The 15,507-nt window shown below is 33.4% G+C and overlaps 1 protein-coding gene across 2 annotated transcripts in view; it reads left to right on the forward strand.

The window, feature by feature from the left end:
* Positions 1 to 15,507, forward strand: part of LOC129738470 (cytosolic purine 5'-nucleotidase) — a 96,472-nt gene that overhangs the window by 17,946 nt on the left and 63,019 nt on the right. Inside the window, exon 1 of one of the 2 annotated variants that reach the window (XM_055729682.1) lies at positions 8,374 to 9,518. The exons of the other annotated variant lie outside the window; for it this stretch is intronic. Within the exon in view, the coding sequence (XP_055585657.1) occupies positions 9,169 to 9,518 (350 nt within the window). The 5' untranslated portion in view covers positions 8,374 to 9,168. Of the gene's footprint in view, positions 1 to 8,373; positions 9,519 to 15,507 lie in introns of those variants that run through there. 2 annotated transcript variants of the gene reach the window in all.

Here is a 15,507-nt window from a genome sequence, read left to right on the forward strand (position 1 = left end):
TATCTTACTAACAATCCTTCCTTCATTCCTCATTGACTACTAGAACGTGGCCGGCGCCGTTATTGATCATATTTTAAAGGGAGAGCATGAGTTTTGTGCATTGAGAATGAATTGCTAATCCCAAGCTGCATTCTTTTGGCCCTTGCACAAAATTGATGGCCTCGATCAATCACGGAGTAGCAACCATTGGCGATGTGGAACTCGTTCTACTTAGCAGCGTCAGCGATCATGGAGCTCGAAATGTATTCTATATGTTTTTTGTTTCAAATAATCAAAAAAATAGAATATTAGGATAACAATGTAAGAGAAGCATTTCGGGTTCAATGATATAGGGTGGATATGACTAGTCAAACAAGCTAAGCTCAGCTAATCAGGTGCTTCCGTGGATTCGGGCAAATTTCGGTAAACCCGAGAATGTTGTTTTTCAACTAAATGGAGCGCATGCCATGCCTCGAAACCGACCCAAAGCTGGCTGGAAGAAAATATGAAATTTTTGCCGAAGAATCTTTGGCTTCCGAGCAGTCCATATTTGAACCCCTTTGACTATCCGATACGAGCGTATGTTCGAGCGAAGGTCTGTGTATCCTCTCACCCAAGTGTCGATTATCTGAAGGCTTCCATCTCTGAGTTTTCAATGTCAGCGACTTATATTGCTCCCGATTCAGATCTCGCCTGGAGAGAGTAGTCGATAACGAAAGAGGACAAATCGATTGATTGTTTCTGAATATGTTTATCTGCTAAGGTTTGTGAACACCAATAAAAGTGTTTTTGAACTATGATGACAGATTTTCGCATTTTTAAGCGTCATACTGTATCTATTGCCTACTAGAACGCAGCCGGCGCCATAATTGATGTTCAAAGAGAGAGCATCAGCTTTGGGCATTGTGAATGTTGTACTGTTTATGACATTTTGTGATGCATTTCGGATTCAATGACACCAGGTGGAAGTGAGTATATCGTCAATCAAGCTAAGCTAAACTAAGCTTATTTTAAGAAGAACGAATCTCTGCGATGCAAGACTGCAACAATTTTCAATCGGCTTCTGAGGCTTTTTCAAAATGTTAATTAAAAGCTTTGAGTAGAATTTTAAAACAAAACAAAAACTACTGGCAAATGAACTTAGAAAAAAACAAACAGATGATAAAATTTCAAATTCACTCGAAACTTCTTGTGCACACATTCAAACCGAAAGCAATCAATATAAAAAATCAGACGAGAAAACCGAAGCTCGGGTGCTATCGATTTAACACGTTCCCAACTACAAAACTGCAAAAGTTAATTCTGATAGTATGTGCATTTGTTTATATACCTACAAAGAATTACTGGCGTATCAATTGGCAGTCATTAAAAACTAGTTATGTATTTTTTTAAAGCACTTTACATTGGCCTCGAAAAATCAACATAATCGAGCACTGGAAACCATCCTTTAAAATCGTTTTTGCCCCATAGACTTTTACTGTGCCGGGCGTGCACAAATATTGGAGGTTAAAACAGATTAAACCTGGAATCGAAGCCATTTTTGAGGGCCAGCTTCATCGATTCCTGCGAAAAGAAAAACAAGGCAATTGAGATTGTTTTCCGAACGTCGAATCCATACAGTTTCATATTGGTAGGTACCGGGGAATTTGTGCAAGCTCAGGAAGTGCACTTGTCCCGGATGTTTTGCGATGGAAGTTTCGAAACTAAACTTTTTTTGTTCCCCCAACTGATGCTGCTTTTGCTATTTTCCCTGATTTTGATTCGAGAGTATCAAATTGCAATATTCAAAATGTTAATCGAACTGATGATCGAGCTCACAAAGTTTCCAGTCGGATGATTGTAGAACGTAGGTATGTATTAACGACGAGTACATTTGCTTATCGCATCTAATCGCAAGCTTCGTTGAGTTTTGCAAATTCGAAAATAACCAAACATGTAGAGTATAGGAATAATAGTGAAACTGTTGAGCTGAGCTGATAAATTTGTTGTCCCGTTCTAATGGCCATATAACACTATCAGTTTGCTAGGAAAACATTGGCGTGTTTTGCGTCGACGACAGTGCATCAACCGTTGGTAGTCTCATCATCATCCATCATCATCATCATCATCATCATCCATCAGTTATCGATGGCTCTGTTTGTCAATCTGTCGGCTGTTTTCGATTGTTGCAGATAATTATTAATGTTAATATAAACAAACGAATGAATAGATTCATATGATCGCTTTGCCACTCGAATTTGTGCCTTTCAGTTGAGCATTGATTGTATTTGTAGAAATTTGTAAAGGAAAACGTTTGATTCAAAAATCGACTCATTTTCAAAGGTGCCCTCGTTCTTTGTTTGGTCCTGTATAAGGTAGTCCTTGTGTATTAAGTAAAGAAATTTAAAAATTGAATAGGTACTGATAGAAGCCAATGGAAAAGTTGTAGAAAACGAGCAAAGGAAATTTTTCATCACATGTCAAACTTTCGCCCGTTTTCACTGCAAGCTTACACTTCCGAAAAGAAAAATAAAACTTAAAATGTTTGTCGAGATGCTTCTATTTACATGTATGCAACACACAATCAGGTTACGCTCGACTTCATCGCCCAGCCCAAGTTCACAAACTGCGTAGATTTGGTACGCGGCTTTGTTTTTGTTTACCAACTGCGTTCTGCTGTCACGTCACGACCACGACTTGAAGGTTTTGTGCACGTATGCTGGAACTTTTATTACCATAATCACTATCATCGTGGCAACAAAACTGTAGCGACGGAGCGCCTGTTTGAAAACAAACCTGACTCTCGGATTGACCTTGCCTTGCTGCACTATTGGAATCAAATGTCTTCCCTTACATACATTCATATGCAAGTAGGAATTTATGTAAACTTAAACCATGCCCTGCACCCGATATGGTTGTGGTTTGGTTTGTTGGTGGCGTTTCGAATTTATGCTCGAGCGTTTTATGTTTGTTTGCGAATGCAAATGCGCATATCATCGTGTCACAGCGAGTTATGTTCGGTTCATGAATCACCGAGAGCGTCATTGCATTGCATTGGCTTTGAAAGATCATAGTGTTACCTACTTGTAAATATTGAAACGTATCATCTTCTTCAATTGATGCTCTCAGCATTTTGCCGTCTTTATCGCCAATTTTGGATGATAAACATTTGTTTACACGCAGTCAAGTTTGAACCAAAACATTCCAACGAACGATTGGAACAATCGTACCAATTCATACAAAGTATTCAAACAAAGGGTGCTTCTTTTCGACAAAGAAATGAGAGAAGAGAAGAGCATAATCAACTTGGCGAATATTTCGGAAATAACTGCGTTTAAAATATTACCTCTAGTGGTGGGCGTTCCTAATTTTTTTTTATTATAAAGTTATTTACGCACAAACAACCCAAATTATATCTTCTTCGTTTGAAACGGCTCTTTCCATGAGGCTTTAAGCAGCCAAATTCGTTTTGTATGTTTACAATTATTTGCATGATCTAGATCATCAGTTTTTGATTAGAGCAGGAAATAGATTAGGAATTATGAAAATGAAAAGCATTATAGACGAAGACCTATAGCTTTTAGGAAAAGGTATATTTCGAACATGTAATCAATGTCTTTTGCAGCTATAAGGTAAGGTATAATCTGAATTGCCGGACTTTGCGCTTAACCCCTGCCATCAGATTTTTTACAGCCACCTTGTCCACCTTCTTCGCCGCAGAAAGCCAGTTTGCCTTGAACTGCTGCTCGTCCTTTGCAGTTTTTTTTTTGGTCTTTGTTAGGTTCCGCTTGACAATAGCCCAGTATTTCTCAATTGGGTGGAGCTCTGGCGTGTTGGGAGGGTTTTTGTCCTTGGGAACCACCTGCACGTTGTTGGCGGCGTAACACTCCATGGCCTTTTAACCGTAATGGCAAGATGCCAAATCTGGCCAAAACAGTACGAAACAACCGTGTTTCTTCAGGAAAGGCAGCAGACGTTTCATCAAACATTCTTTCACGTAAATTTCTTGGTTGACAGTCCCGGAAGCTATGAAAATGCTGCTTTTCTAGCCACAGGTACAGAGGGCTTGCCAAACCAGATATTTCTTCGCTAACTTTGACAGTTTCATGTGCTTGAAAATATCTGCTACCTCTCCCCTTCCTTTTGCCGTATAAAACTCCTGTCCCGGAAGCTGCTTGTAGTCGGCTTTGACGTAGGTTTCGTCGTCCATCACAACGCAGTCAAACTTCGTCAGCATCGTCGTGTACAGCCTCCGGGATCGCGCTTTGGCCGTCGTATTTGTTTATCATCGCGATTTGGAGTCACTACCTTCTTGTAAGTCGATAGTTCGGCTCGTTTTTTGGCTCGATGCACGGTTGTAGACGATATACCCAGCTTAGTTGCGGCATCTCGGAGAGAGATGGTTAGGGTTTCGCTTGAAAGTACCGGCAACTCTTTTTGTTGTCTCAGCGGCTTCCGGTTTTCGATTTCCCCCCGATCCTGACTTCCTGGCTGTCGACAAACGTTCCCCAAACACTTTAATTACATTTGTAACGGTTGATTTGGCAACTTTTAGCAATTTTGCCAGCTTTGCGTGCGAGTAGCTCGGATTTTCGCGATGCGCGAGCACAATTTTGATACGCTGCTCTTCTTCCTCGGACGGCATTTTGACAACTGAAGAGTGAATTCCAAAATCAAAATAGGGGCAACATTCTACACACACACACCCCTTCAAAATGAGGGGTGTTCAGGTTTTTTAAACGCAAAATTGAAAGAAATACGTCAAGTTGATATTGACCAAATGTTGACCGTATCACCTTTTAGCATTAATAGGATGCTAACCATTATATCCTTGAAAGATGTACGTTTTAGTCTCAAGTAGACGTGATACTAAGACTTGTTCTTCCAAAATACACTTTCATCAACCAGGGTGGCTAGCGAACCGGGAAAACCGGGAATACCGGGAAAAACTTTGGAATTTCAATGTGTCACCGGGAAACCGGGAAAAAAACGGGAATTTCATCACCTCACCGGGAAAATGGTCATGTTTGAAAATTTTTCATGGATTTTCAAAATTATTTTTAAATTAATTTCGAAACGTAAGAATAGTTTTTGACAGTCTCGACATTGATTTACCTCATAAACGCTTATTTTTGTTCATTAGTAAACAAACGGAGTTTAAATCGCTTTTTTAACTAATTGCTGTGCAAATATGAGATATCTGTTTTTTCGCTCTCCGCAAATGTGCTACACTCACAAGCATAACTGAAATGTTACAAATTTGATAATGAAACTATAATCGCCAAAATAAAATAATTTTGGTAATTCAATGATATCAATTTTGTACAATTTGGTTTGGTTTCTTAAAAATATATAAAGTGTCGAATTTCTGTATTTCTCGTCACTGATTTTTTCGCGGTCTTTAATGTGTTACCTACCTACTGAATAACCTTTTATGTTATCTAGTTTCCGACTACCAGTTTTAGTTTTCAACGTCATGTCATGTACATGTTTCATAAAATTATTATCACCAGAACAATATATATTATACGGTTTTATGTTGTTGTTGTGAGTTTCGTTTGAATTGGCCTGAGGAACAAAGCCTTACATTGCAAGTGTTTTGTTTTTCATTTTCCTACTTTAAACTTTTTCTTAAAGTTTCCTACGCTGGAATATACGTCTTATGTGAAAATTGTGTCGAAAACAAGATCCTATCAAAATTGAATGTCTTAACCCTGAAACAAAATAATATCTTAAGGATACGGTACACCTCAGGTGAAATGAAAATGAAAAATCTTTTTTCGACAATTACTCAAAAAATCGGCATAAGTTGGTTGTAACATGGTGGAATCGATGGGGAATAGTAAAAAGATGAATTTCGAACTGATTTGGAGATCAAAACCTCTTCAAAATGTTTTATTTTCGATTCCCCCGATTTTCACCGCGAAAATTTCCTCATATTGTGGGAATCAAAATTAAAACATTTTTAATATGTTTTAAACTCTGAGACTGGTTCAAAATTTATGTTTTAACTATTCCCCATTTATTCCATCATGTTACAAAGCCAGTATTTATCGCTTTTGTGAGTTGTTCATAAAATAAGATTTTTCAATACCATTTTCACCTGAGGTGTATCGCGACTTTAACATTCATACGATTGAAATTTAGCTCTGTCTTATTCACGATTTTCTATATTTTCACGAATCTTTAGTTCAAGTACCTAGGGCACTACTAAAGTTATTTATGTTTTGTATACTAAAAACTATTTTTTTCCTAAACATGTGTTTAGATTTGTACAAAAAAATATAACTGCACTTTTAAAATAACTAATTTTTTTCCTGCAAACTGGAGATTTCAAGTTTTGTAAGATGAATCCCTATTCAAGTTGATCAGCTGATTTTATTTTATTTTATTACAACTCTATACAAATTCCAAAAATTAAAATGTTTACATTGGCTCGAAAGAACCACATTATAATTTCAAGATCTTGTTTTTCCAAAATTGTTGAAATTGTGGCCCATTTCGTTGGATTCGTTCCAAAAATTAAAAAACCCGCAATTTACACGAAAAGACCACGAATTAAAAGACATCAATGTAAATGTCATGATTTCTTACCGATTAACAAGTTTTGGGAAACAATAGTTTAAAATTTGGGGGCCTTACATTGATTTTTTTCACCATGATTTCAACTCGATGTAGTCAACAGAATTATAGAGCTACAGCTTGACTTGTTTACATCTGACGATTGGGCCTCTAATTATCTCTCCGACACCTTCCAGTTACGCTTGGGCCTGCTGAAAACAATAAAGCTTGCTCTTTAGCAGGGCTGGAAAACAGAAAAAAAACGCTTAAACGTAAAACTGGTCTGATTAAATCACCGACCAGTCAGCAGGTAACAAATTCTGTTTGATTAGAATGATCATTATTAAAACTTTTTTCAGGACGTTAAGAGAGTTTTGCATTGAACTGGTTTACAAATTTCACCAAATTAAGAATGCCTTATCTATAAAACAATAGATTTGTTGATTTTGTTTGGTTCCGGCACGAGTTTTCATCTTAAACGATTACAACTCTTTTCAAAAAGTGCTCAGTTTTTTTGGCGAAAAGTTAGAAAATGCTGCAAAAATGATGCAGCGAATTTCTATTTGCCTGATCTAGGCTCTTTACTCTTACACTGATTTCCATATGAATAACAGCTAGTCGTAGTGAAATTGGAGTGAAAGCGATTGCTTTCTCTGTTTAACGCATGAGAAATCGTATACCGGGATAGCGAGCGCATCCATCGCCTCTAGGCCAAATGGTCAGATTAAACAAGTCAAGTTGTAGCTCTATTAGGTATTCAGTTGACTTCATCGAGTTGAATTCGGCAACCTCGGTCTCAAGTCTCAGTCTAATGTGGCTGATGTCATGTCCGCTGTCTAAGTTCTTATGTCTTAGATCTCTGATCTCAGGTTTCAGATTTCCATGTGTCAAGTCTCAGGTGTTAGGTTTCTGATTAAGGTCAAGTGAAGTTTCAGATGGCCTGTGACAAGCCTTATGACTCAAGTCTCCCTAGACCCCGGTCTCAATTGTAGGTTTCATGCCTCGAGTCCCAGTTCTTAAGTTACATGTCTAGTTGTCTCAAGTTCCAGGGCATGTTTTTTACACGGTAGGTAGGATTTCATGTCAGTTTCGAGTTGTGAGGGCTATTCAATGTAAAACGGTATTATGCATACAGGATTTGAAGATAACCTAAGTGTACTTCAGATTATTGAACCACCATTGAATTCCTGATCTTCCTGATAAAAAATCCCGTGCAGGTCATCTCAGATTATTATCTATCAAAAATTTTCCTAAATAAACCAACAACCGTGTTCGATTTGTTCAACTAATTTTTGACGGTCGCCATGTAACTCAAAGTGTCAATCAAAAATCTATTACTTGAGTTTTGAATTTTCATTCTGAATACAAATTCTTAATTCTAATTCTTTGTAAAAATAACGCATCTCAAATTTTTCTTCGTTCCAAAGTAACATGAAAAGTCGACAACAGTGCCCACCACTGACTTCCAGCTAAAGTGCAACCGATGAATGACGACGTTCATTCTCCGGCATATGCGTTTGAGCGTTTTAAATCGTTGGGTGCCGACTGCTGCGTGCTTGTACGAATGGCGTGCTCCCTTCACGAAATCGCGCCACGTCCAAACGAGAAGACTCTTCAAGAGACCATTTTCTGTTCGGGTGCAGTGTGCGTTTTCATCATTATGTTTATTAATCACTGACCGATTGAAGAGTGCCATAAGCCTAGTGTGAGACTTTAATTTAATCAACTAACATCTAACCGCGCTGCTGCAAGGGAGCAGAGCAATCTCTTGGAGGAAACTCTTAGTTTGGCTTGGCTAGGAGTGTGTTGATATGCAGCTAGCTAGCTGACTCGAACTGAGCCAAACCAGCCCGTTTGGCTCAGCTCAGCCCCGTCAGAGTCAATCAGTAATCGGTGGAGCGCTTAGCAAGAAACAACGACGTGGTTCGAGTTCGGTTACGGGGTTTCGTTCATTGAAGTATCTGTACATAATTTACAGAGTTTGTGTGTTTTGATTTTCGAAAATTGTTTTCCAATTCTTGTGGGTTAGCGTGTTTTGATTCATCTTTAACCTTCGTCCTCATAGGGTGTGGGCTCAGGCAAGTGAAGTGAAGTTAAGTGAAGAACGTCGAACGATTTTAATCTGTTTTGTAGGGTAGTAACAGTGAATTCGTTTTTACATTTTTTCTTAGTCGAAGTCATTAGTTTTGGCTCCGATAGTGCAGTTGTGGTCTTCACTCTCAGTGCACCAGAAAGTCGTCGGGAGTTTCACACGTGTGTTTCGCATTTGTGAGAGCATCCATTTGGAGGATACGCTTCGTTTCACGCGAGTTTGGCTGCAGCGCGACTAGAAAATTGGGTTAATATTCACACAGGTGGGGCAGAAGCGAAGTGAATTGAGTGAGTGGGCGAGTGAGGTTGTGATTCGTAAATACCTGCATTTTGGACGAGGACGGCGACACGCGTGACATTGTTTATTTACCTTAGAAAAACAAGTTTCAGCGCCAAAGTTGTTTTGGAGAGAAGCTACAGCTTCAGCTGAGTTAGTCCAGCTGGTTTTGAACCAAAACCAAAATACATAAACACAGTCAGTGACTGTAAGTGAGTGAGCGTGACCTTGCCCCCGAAGATATAGACACACCCCCAGTAAGGCATTCCATTCCCGAAATCATGCCGGAGCTATCGCAGGACCAGTTTGAGGCCAAACTGCCGCACAAACCGCCGGCAACGGCCGAGGAGCTGAGGCTGCGTGCCAACTCTGGTGGAGCCGCTGCCCTGGAAGCTTCCAGACGGCGGCTGAACTCGCTGAAGTTGGCGGCAGCTGCCGGGGCCAATGGTTCCGAGCAGCCACCGGCAGAAGCAGCTCTAGGAGAATGCAAAAGTCCCCGGCGACCCCGCAAGAGTAGTGTCACGTTCCAGGATGAAACCGTAGATGCTAAGAGCGGACAGCAGCGGAAACTGTACCAGGGCGATAACAGCTTCGTGTACGAGTTTGGATACAAGCGCGAGATTAGTCACAGGTGAGGCCCTCAGGTGCAACGTTGTGAAATGCATTCAAATTGCCGTTCGGCGCGAATCGGAAATGACTAGCACGTATTTCGTGCATTATCTTTCGCGTAGATTTGAATGGAATATGCATTTTATTATTTTTTTATCTTTATTTTTCGCTTCAGTAATTTTTGGGATGCTTCTAACTTCACATATCGAGTATATTATTCAACTTATTTTCGTAACCTTTGACACAACTTCGATCTGATGTTTTTTTCTGAAAAGTGATTTGGAAATGTTGTGGTATATTATTTATTCTGAAATTCATTTCCAATTGTGAATTGTGGTCGAAAAATTTTATTTCTAAATCTAAATTTAACTCTGAGATAACAAAATAAAATACGATTCTGAACTTTGGAGCTTTTGGAACTCTACTTTCCATGATTTGCTCTTGAATTTCAAGCTCTCATCCTAGATTTTGGAATTTATTTAATTTGAAACGAAAGGAAATTTTACCACTTCGTTTTGAATAGTAATAAATTTACAACAAAGACTATACGAATAAAGTGAACAATTGTTTTTATTCTTTGAGAAACACATTATTTCCAATGTTAAAGAAATATTGAAAAATAATGACATGAAAATTCCATTTCTGATACAATGAGCGAAACAAGAATAGTGCCACTATGTGTTTTGCTTGTTAAAATATAAATGGTTGAAAATCACCAAAATTTTCTTTTACAACTTGTTTTGAATAGCTCAACGGATAAATCAATCATAAGTTAACTTTGGTTATGAAGCGATTGGCGTTGAGGACCAAAAATATGGAAGAAAGTGCGGAATAAGAAAAGTACCATTAGTGGTTTCTAAAAAAGTCAAGATTATTTCTTAAAATTAACTGTGTAAATGTTACTAAGAATGCACCTACAAATTATTTGAATAGAACCCTGCAATTAAGACGTTTCTCAGCATTGCAATGGATTTAAAGGGGTTTTTAAGAGATGCTCCACTAGTACTAAGGAATTTGAAATTTGAGCTGTAATACTTTAGCAAACTGCTTACTTAATTCCTTAACACGACGTGAAATGATGAATCAAACATTCTGAGTAAATTTTAAGTCAGAAAAAAAATAACAAAAAATTTAAAAAAATTACGAAAAAGATAAAAATGACAAAAGTGATAAAAATGACAAAATTGATAAAAATGACAAAAATGAATATAATGCCTAAAATGATGTAAATTACAGAAATGGAAAAAAAATACAAAAATGACAAAAATTACACAAATTACAAAAACGACAAAAATGACAAAAATTACTAAAATTAAAAAAATTACGAAAATGACAAAAATGACAAAAATGATAAACATGTCAAAAATGTCAAAAATGACAATAATGACAAAAATGACAAAAATGACAAAAATGGCAAAATGACAAAAATGACAAAAATGACAAAAATGACAAAAATGACAAAAATGACAAAAATGACAAAAATGACAAAAATGACAAAAATGACAAAAATGACAAAAATGACAAAAATGACAAAAATGACAAAAATGACAAAAATGACAAAAATGACAAAAATGACAAAAATGACAAAAATGACAAAAATGACAAAAATGACAAAAATGACAAAAATGACAAAAATGACAAAAATGACAAAAATGACAAAAATGACAAAAATGACAAAAATGACAAAAATGACAAAAATGACAAAAATGACTAAAATGACTAAAATGACTAAAATGACTAAAATGACTAAAATGGCTAAAATGACAAAAATGACAAAAATGACAAAAATGACAAAAATGACAAAAATGACAAAAATGACAAAAATGACAAAAATGACAAAAATGACAAAAATGACAAAAATGACAAAAATGACAAAAATGACAAAAATGACAAAAATGACAAAAATGACAAAAATGACAAAAATGACAAAAATGACAAAAATGACAAAAATGACAAAAATGACAAAAATGACAAAAATGACAAAAATGACAAAAATGACAAAAATGACAAAAATGACAAAAATGACAAAAACGACAAAAATGACAAAAATGACAAAAATGACAAAAATGACAAAAATGACAAAAATGACAAAAATGACAAAAATGACAAAAATGACAAAAATGACAAAAATGACAAAAATGACAAAAATGACAAAAATGACAAAAATGACAAAAATGACAAAAATGACAAAAATGACAAAAATGACAAAAATGACAAATTGACTAAAATGACTAAAATGACTAAAATGACTAAAATGACTAAAATGACTAAAATGACTAAAATGACTAAAATGACTAAAATGACTAAAATGACTTGAATGACTAAAATGACTAAAATGACTAAAATGACAAAAATGACAAAAATAGCAAAAATTACAAAAAAGACAAAAAATAACAAAAATTACATAAATGACAAAAATGACTAAAATGACTAGAATTATAAAAATGACAAAAATGACAAAGATGTTCAGACTGACAAAAATGACGAAAAAAGCAAAAATGACAAATATGTCAAAAATGAAAAGAATGACAAAAAACTACAAGACTGACAAAAATTACAAAAATGGCAAGAATGACAAATATGAAAAATAAAAATTACAAAAATGACAAAAATGACAAAAATGGCAAAATGACAAAAATGACAAAAATGACAAAAATGACAAAAATGACAAAAATGACAAAAATGACAAAAATGACAAAAATGACAAAAATGACAAAAATGACAAAAATGACAAAAATGACAAAAATGACAAAAATGACAAAAATGACAAAAATGACAAAAATGACAAAAATGACAAAAATGACAAAAATGACAAAAATGACAAAAATGACAAAAATGACAAAAATGACGAAAATGACAAAAATGACAAAAATGACAAAAATGGCAAAAATGACAAAAATGACTAAGATGACAAAAATGACAGAAATTACAAAAATGACAAAAATGACAAAAATGACAAAAATGACAAAAATGACAAAAATGACAAAAATGACAAAAATGACAAAAATGACAAAAATGACAAAAATGACAAAAATGACAAAAATGACAAAAATGACAAAAATGACAAAAATGACAAAAATGACAAAAATGACAAAAATGACAAAAATGACAAAAATGACAAAAATGACAAAAATGACAAAAATGACAAAAATGACAAAAATGACAAAAATGACAAAAATGACAAAAATGACAAAAATGACTAAAATGACTAAAATGACAAAAATGACAAAAATGACAAAAATGACAAAAATGACAAAAATGACAAAAATGACAAAAATGACAAAAATGACAAAAATGACAAAAATGACAAAAATGACAAAAATGACAAAAATGACAAAAATGACAAAAATGACAAAAATGACAAAAATGACAAAAATGACAAAAATGACAAAAATGACAAAAATGACAAAAATGACAAAAATGACAAAAATGACAAAAATGACAAAAATGACAAAAATGACAAAAATGACAAAAATGACAAAAATGACAAAAATGACAAAAATGACAAAAATGACAAAAATGACAAAAATGACAAAAATGACAAAAATGACAAAAATGACAAAAATGACAAAAATGACAAAAATGACAAAAATGACAAAAATGACTAAAATGACAAAAATGACAAAAATGACAAAAATGACAAAAATGACAAAAATGACAAAAATGACAAAAATGACAAAAATGACAAAAATGACAAAAATGACAAAAATGACAAAAATGACAAAAATGACAAAAATGACAAAAATGACAAAAATGACAAAAATGACAAAAATGACAAAAATGACAAAAATGACAAAAATGACAAAAATGACAAAAATGACAAAAATGACAAAAATGACAAAAATGACAAAAATGACAAAAATGACAAAAATGACAAAAATGACAAAAATGACAAAAATGACAAAAATGACAAAAATGACAAAAATGACAAAAATGACAAAAATGACAAAAATGACAAAAATGACAAAAATGACAAAAATGACAAAAATGACAAAAATGACAAAAATGACAAAAATGACAAAAATGACAAAAATGACAAAAATGACAAAAATGACAAAATCGACAAAAATGACAAAAATGACAAAAATGACAAAAATGACAAAAATGACAAAAATGACAAAAATGACAAAAATGACAAAAATGACAAAAATGACAAAAATGACAAAAATGACAAAAACGACAAAAATGACAAAAATGACAAAAATGACAAAAATGACAAAAATGACAAAAATGACAAAAATGACAAAAATGACAAAAATGACAAAAATGACAAAAATGACAAAAATGACAAAAATGACAAAAATGACAAAAATGACAAAAATGACAAAAATGACAAAAATGACAAAAATGACAAAAATGACAAAAATGACAAAAATGACAAAAATGACAAAAATGACAAAAATGACAAAAATGACAAAAATGACAAAAATGACAAAAATGACAAAAATGACAAAAATGACAAAAATGACAAAAATGACTAAAATGACTAAAATGACTAAAATGACTAAAATGACTAAAATGACTAAAATGACTAAAATGACTAAAATGACTAAAATGACCAAAATGACTAAAATGACTAAAATAACTAAAATGACTAAAATGACTAAAATGACTAAAATGACTTAAATGACTAAAATGACTAAAATGACTAAAATAACTAATATGACAAAAATGACAAAAATAGCAAAAATTACAAAAAAGACAAAAAATCACAAAAATTACATAAATGACAAAAATGACTAAAATGACTAGAATTATAAAAATGACAAAAATGACAAAGATGATCAGACTGACAAAAATGACGAAAAAAGCAAAAATGACAAATATGTCAAAAATGAAAAGAATGAGAAAAAACTACAAGACTGACAAAAATTACAAAAATGGCAAGAATGACAACTATGAAAAATAAAAATTACAAAAATGACAAAAATGACAAAAATGACAAAAATGACAAAAATGACAAAAATGACAAAAATGACAAAAATGACAAAAATGACAAAAATGACAAAAATGACAAAAATGACAAAAATGACAAAAATGACAAAAATGACAAAAATGACAAAAATGACAAAAATGACAAAAATGACAAAAATGACAAAAATGACAAAAATGACAAAAATGACAAAAATGACAAAAATGACAAAAATGACAAAAATGACAAAAATGACAAAAATGACAAAAATGACAAAAATGACAAAAATGACAAAAATGACAAAAATGACAAAAATGACAAAAATGACAAAAATGACAAAAATGACAAAAATGACAAAAATGACAAAAATGACAAAAATGACAAAAATGACAAAAATGACAAAAATGACAAAAATGACAAAAATGACAAAAATGACAAAAATGACAAAAAATGACAAAAATGACAAAAATGACAAAAATGACAAAAATGACAAAAATGACAAAAATGACAAAAATGACAAAAATGACAAAAATGACAAAAATGACAAAAATGACAAAAACGACAAAAATGACAAAAATGACAAAAATGACAAAAATGACAAAAATGACAAAAATGACAAAAAATGACAAAAATGACAAAAATGACAAAAATGACAAAAATGACAAAAATGACAAAAATGACAAAAATGACTAAAATGACTAAAATGACTAAAATGACTAAAATGACTAAAATGACTAAAATGCCTAAAATGACTAAAATGACTAAAATGACTAAAATGACTAAAATGACAAAAATGACAAAAAAGACAAAAATTGCAAAAATTACAAAAAAGACAAAAAATAACAAAAATTACATAAATGACAAAAATGACTAAAATGACTAGAATTATAAAAATGACAAAAATGACAAAGATGACCAGACTGACAAAAATGACGAAAAAAGCAAAAATGACAAATATGTCAAAAATGAAAAGAATGACAAAAAACTACAAGACTGACAAAAATTACAAAAATGGCAAGAATGACAAATATGAAAAATAAAAATTACAAAACTGACTAAAATCACAAATATTCCAAAAATTCCAATAATTCAAAAGTTG

Source organism: Uranotaenia lowii, chromosome 1, assembly GCF_029784155.1.
Source record: "Uranotaenia lowii strain MFRU-FL chromosome 1, ASM2978415v1, whole genome shotgun sequence".
Taxonomy (NCBI): Eukaryota; Metazoa; Arthropoda; class Insecta; order Diptera; family Culicidae; genus Uranotaenia; species Uranotaenia lowii.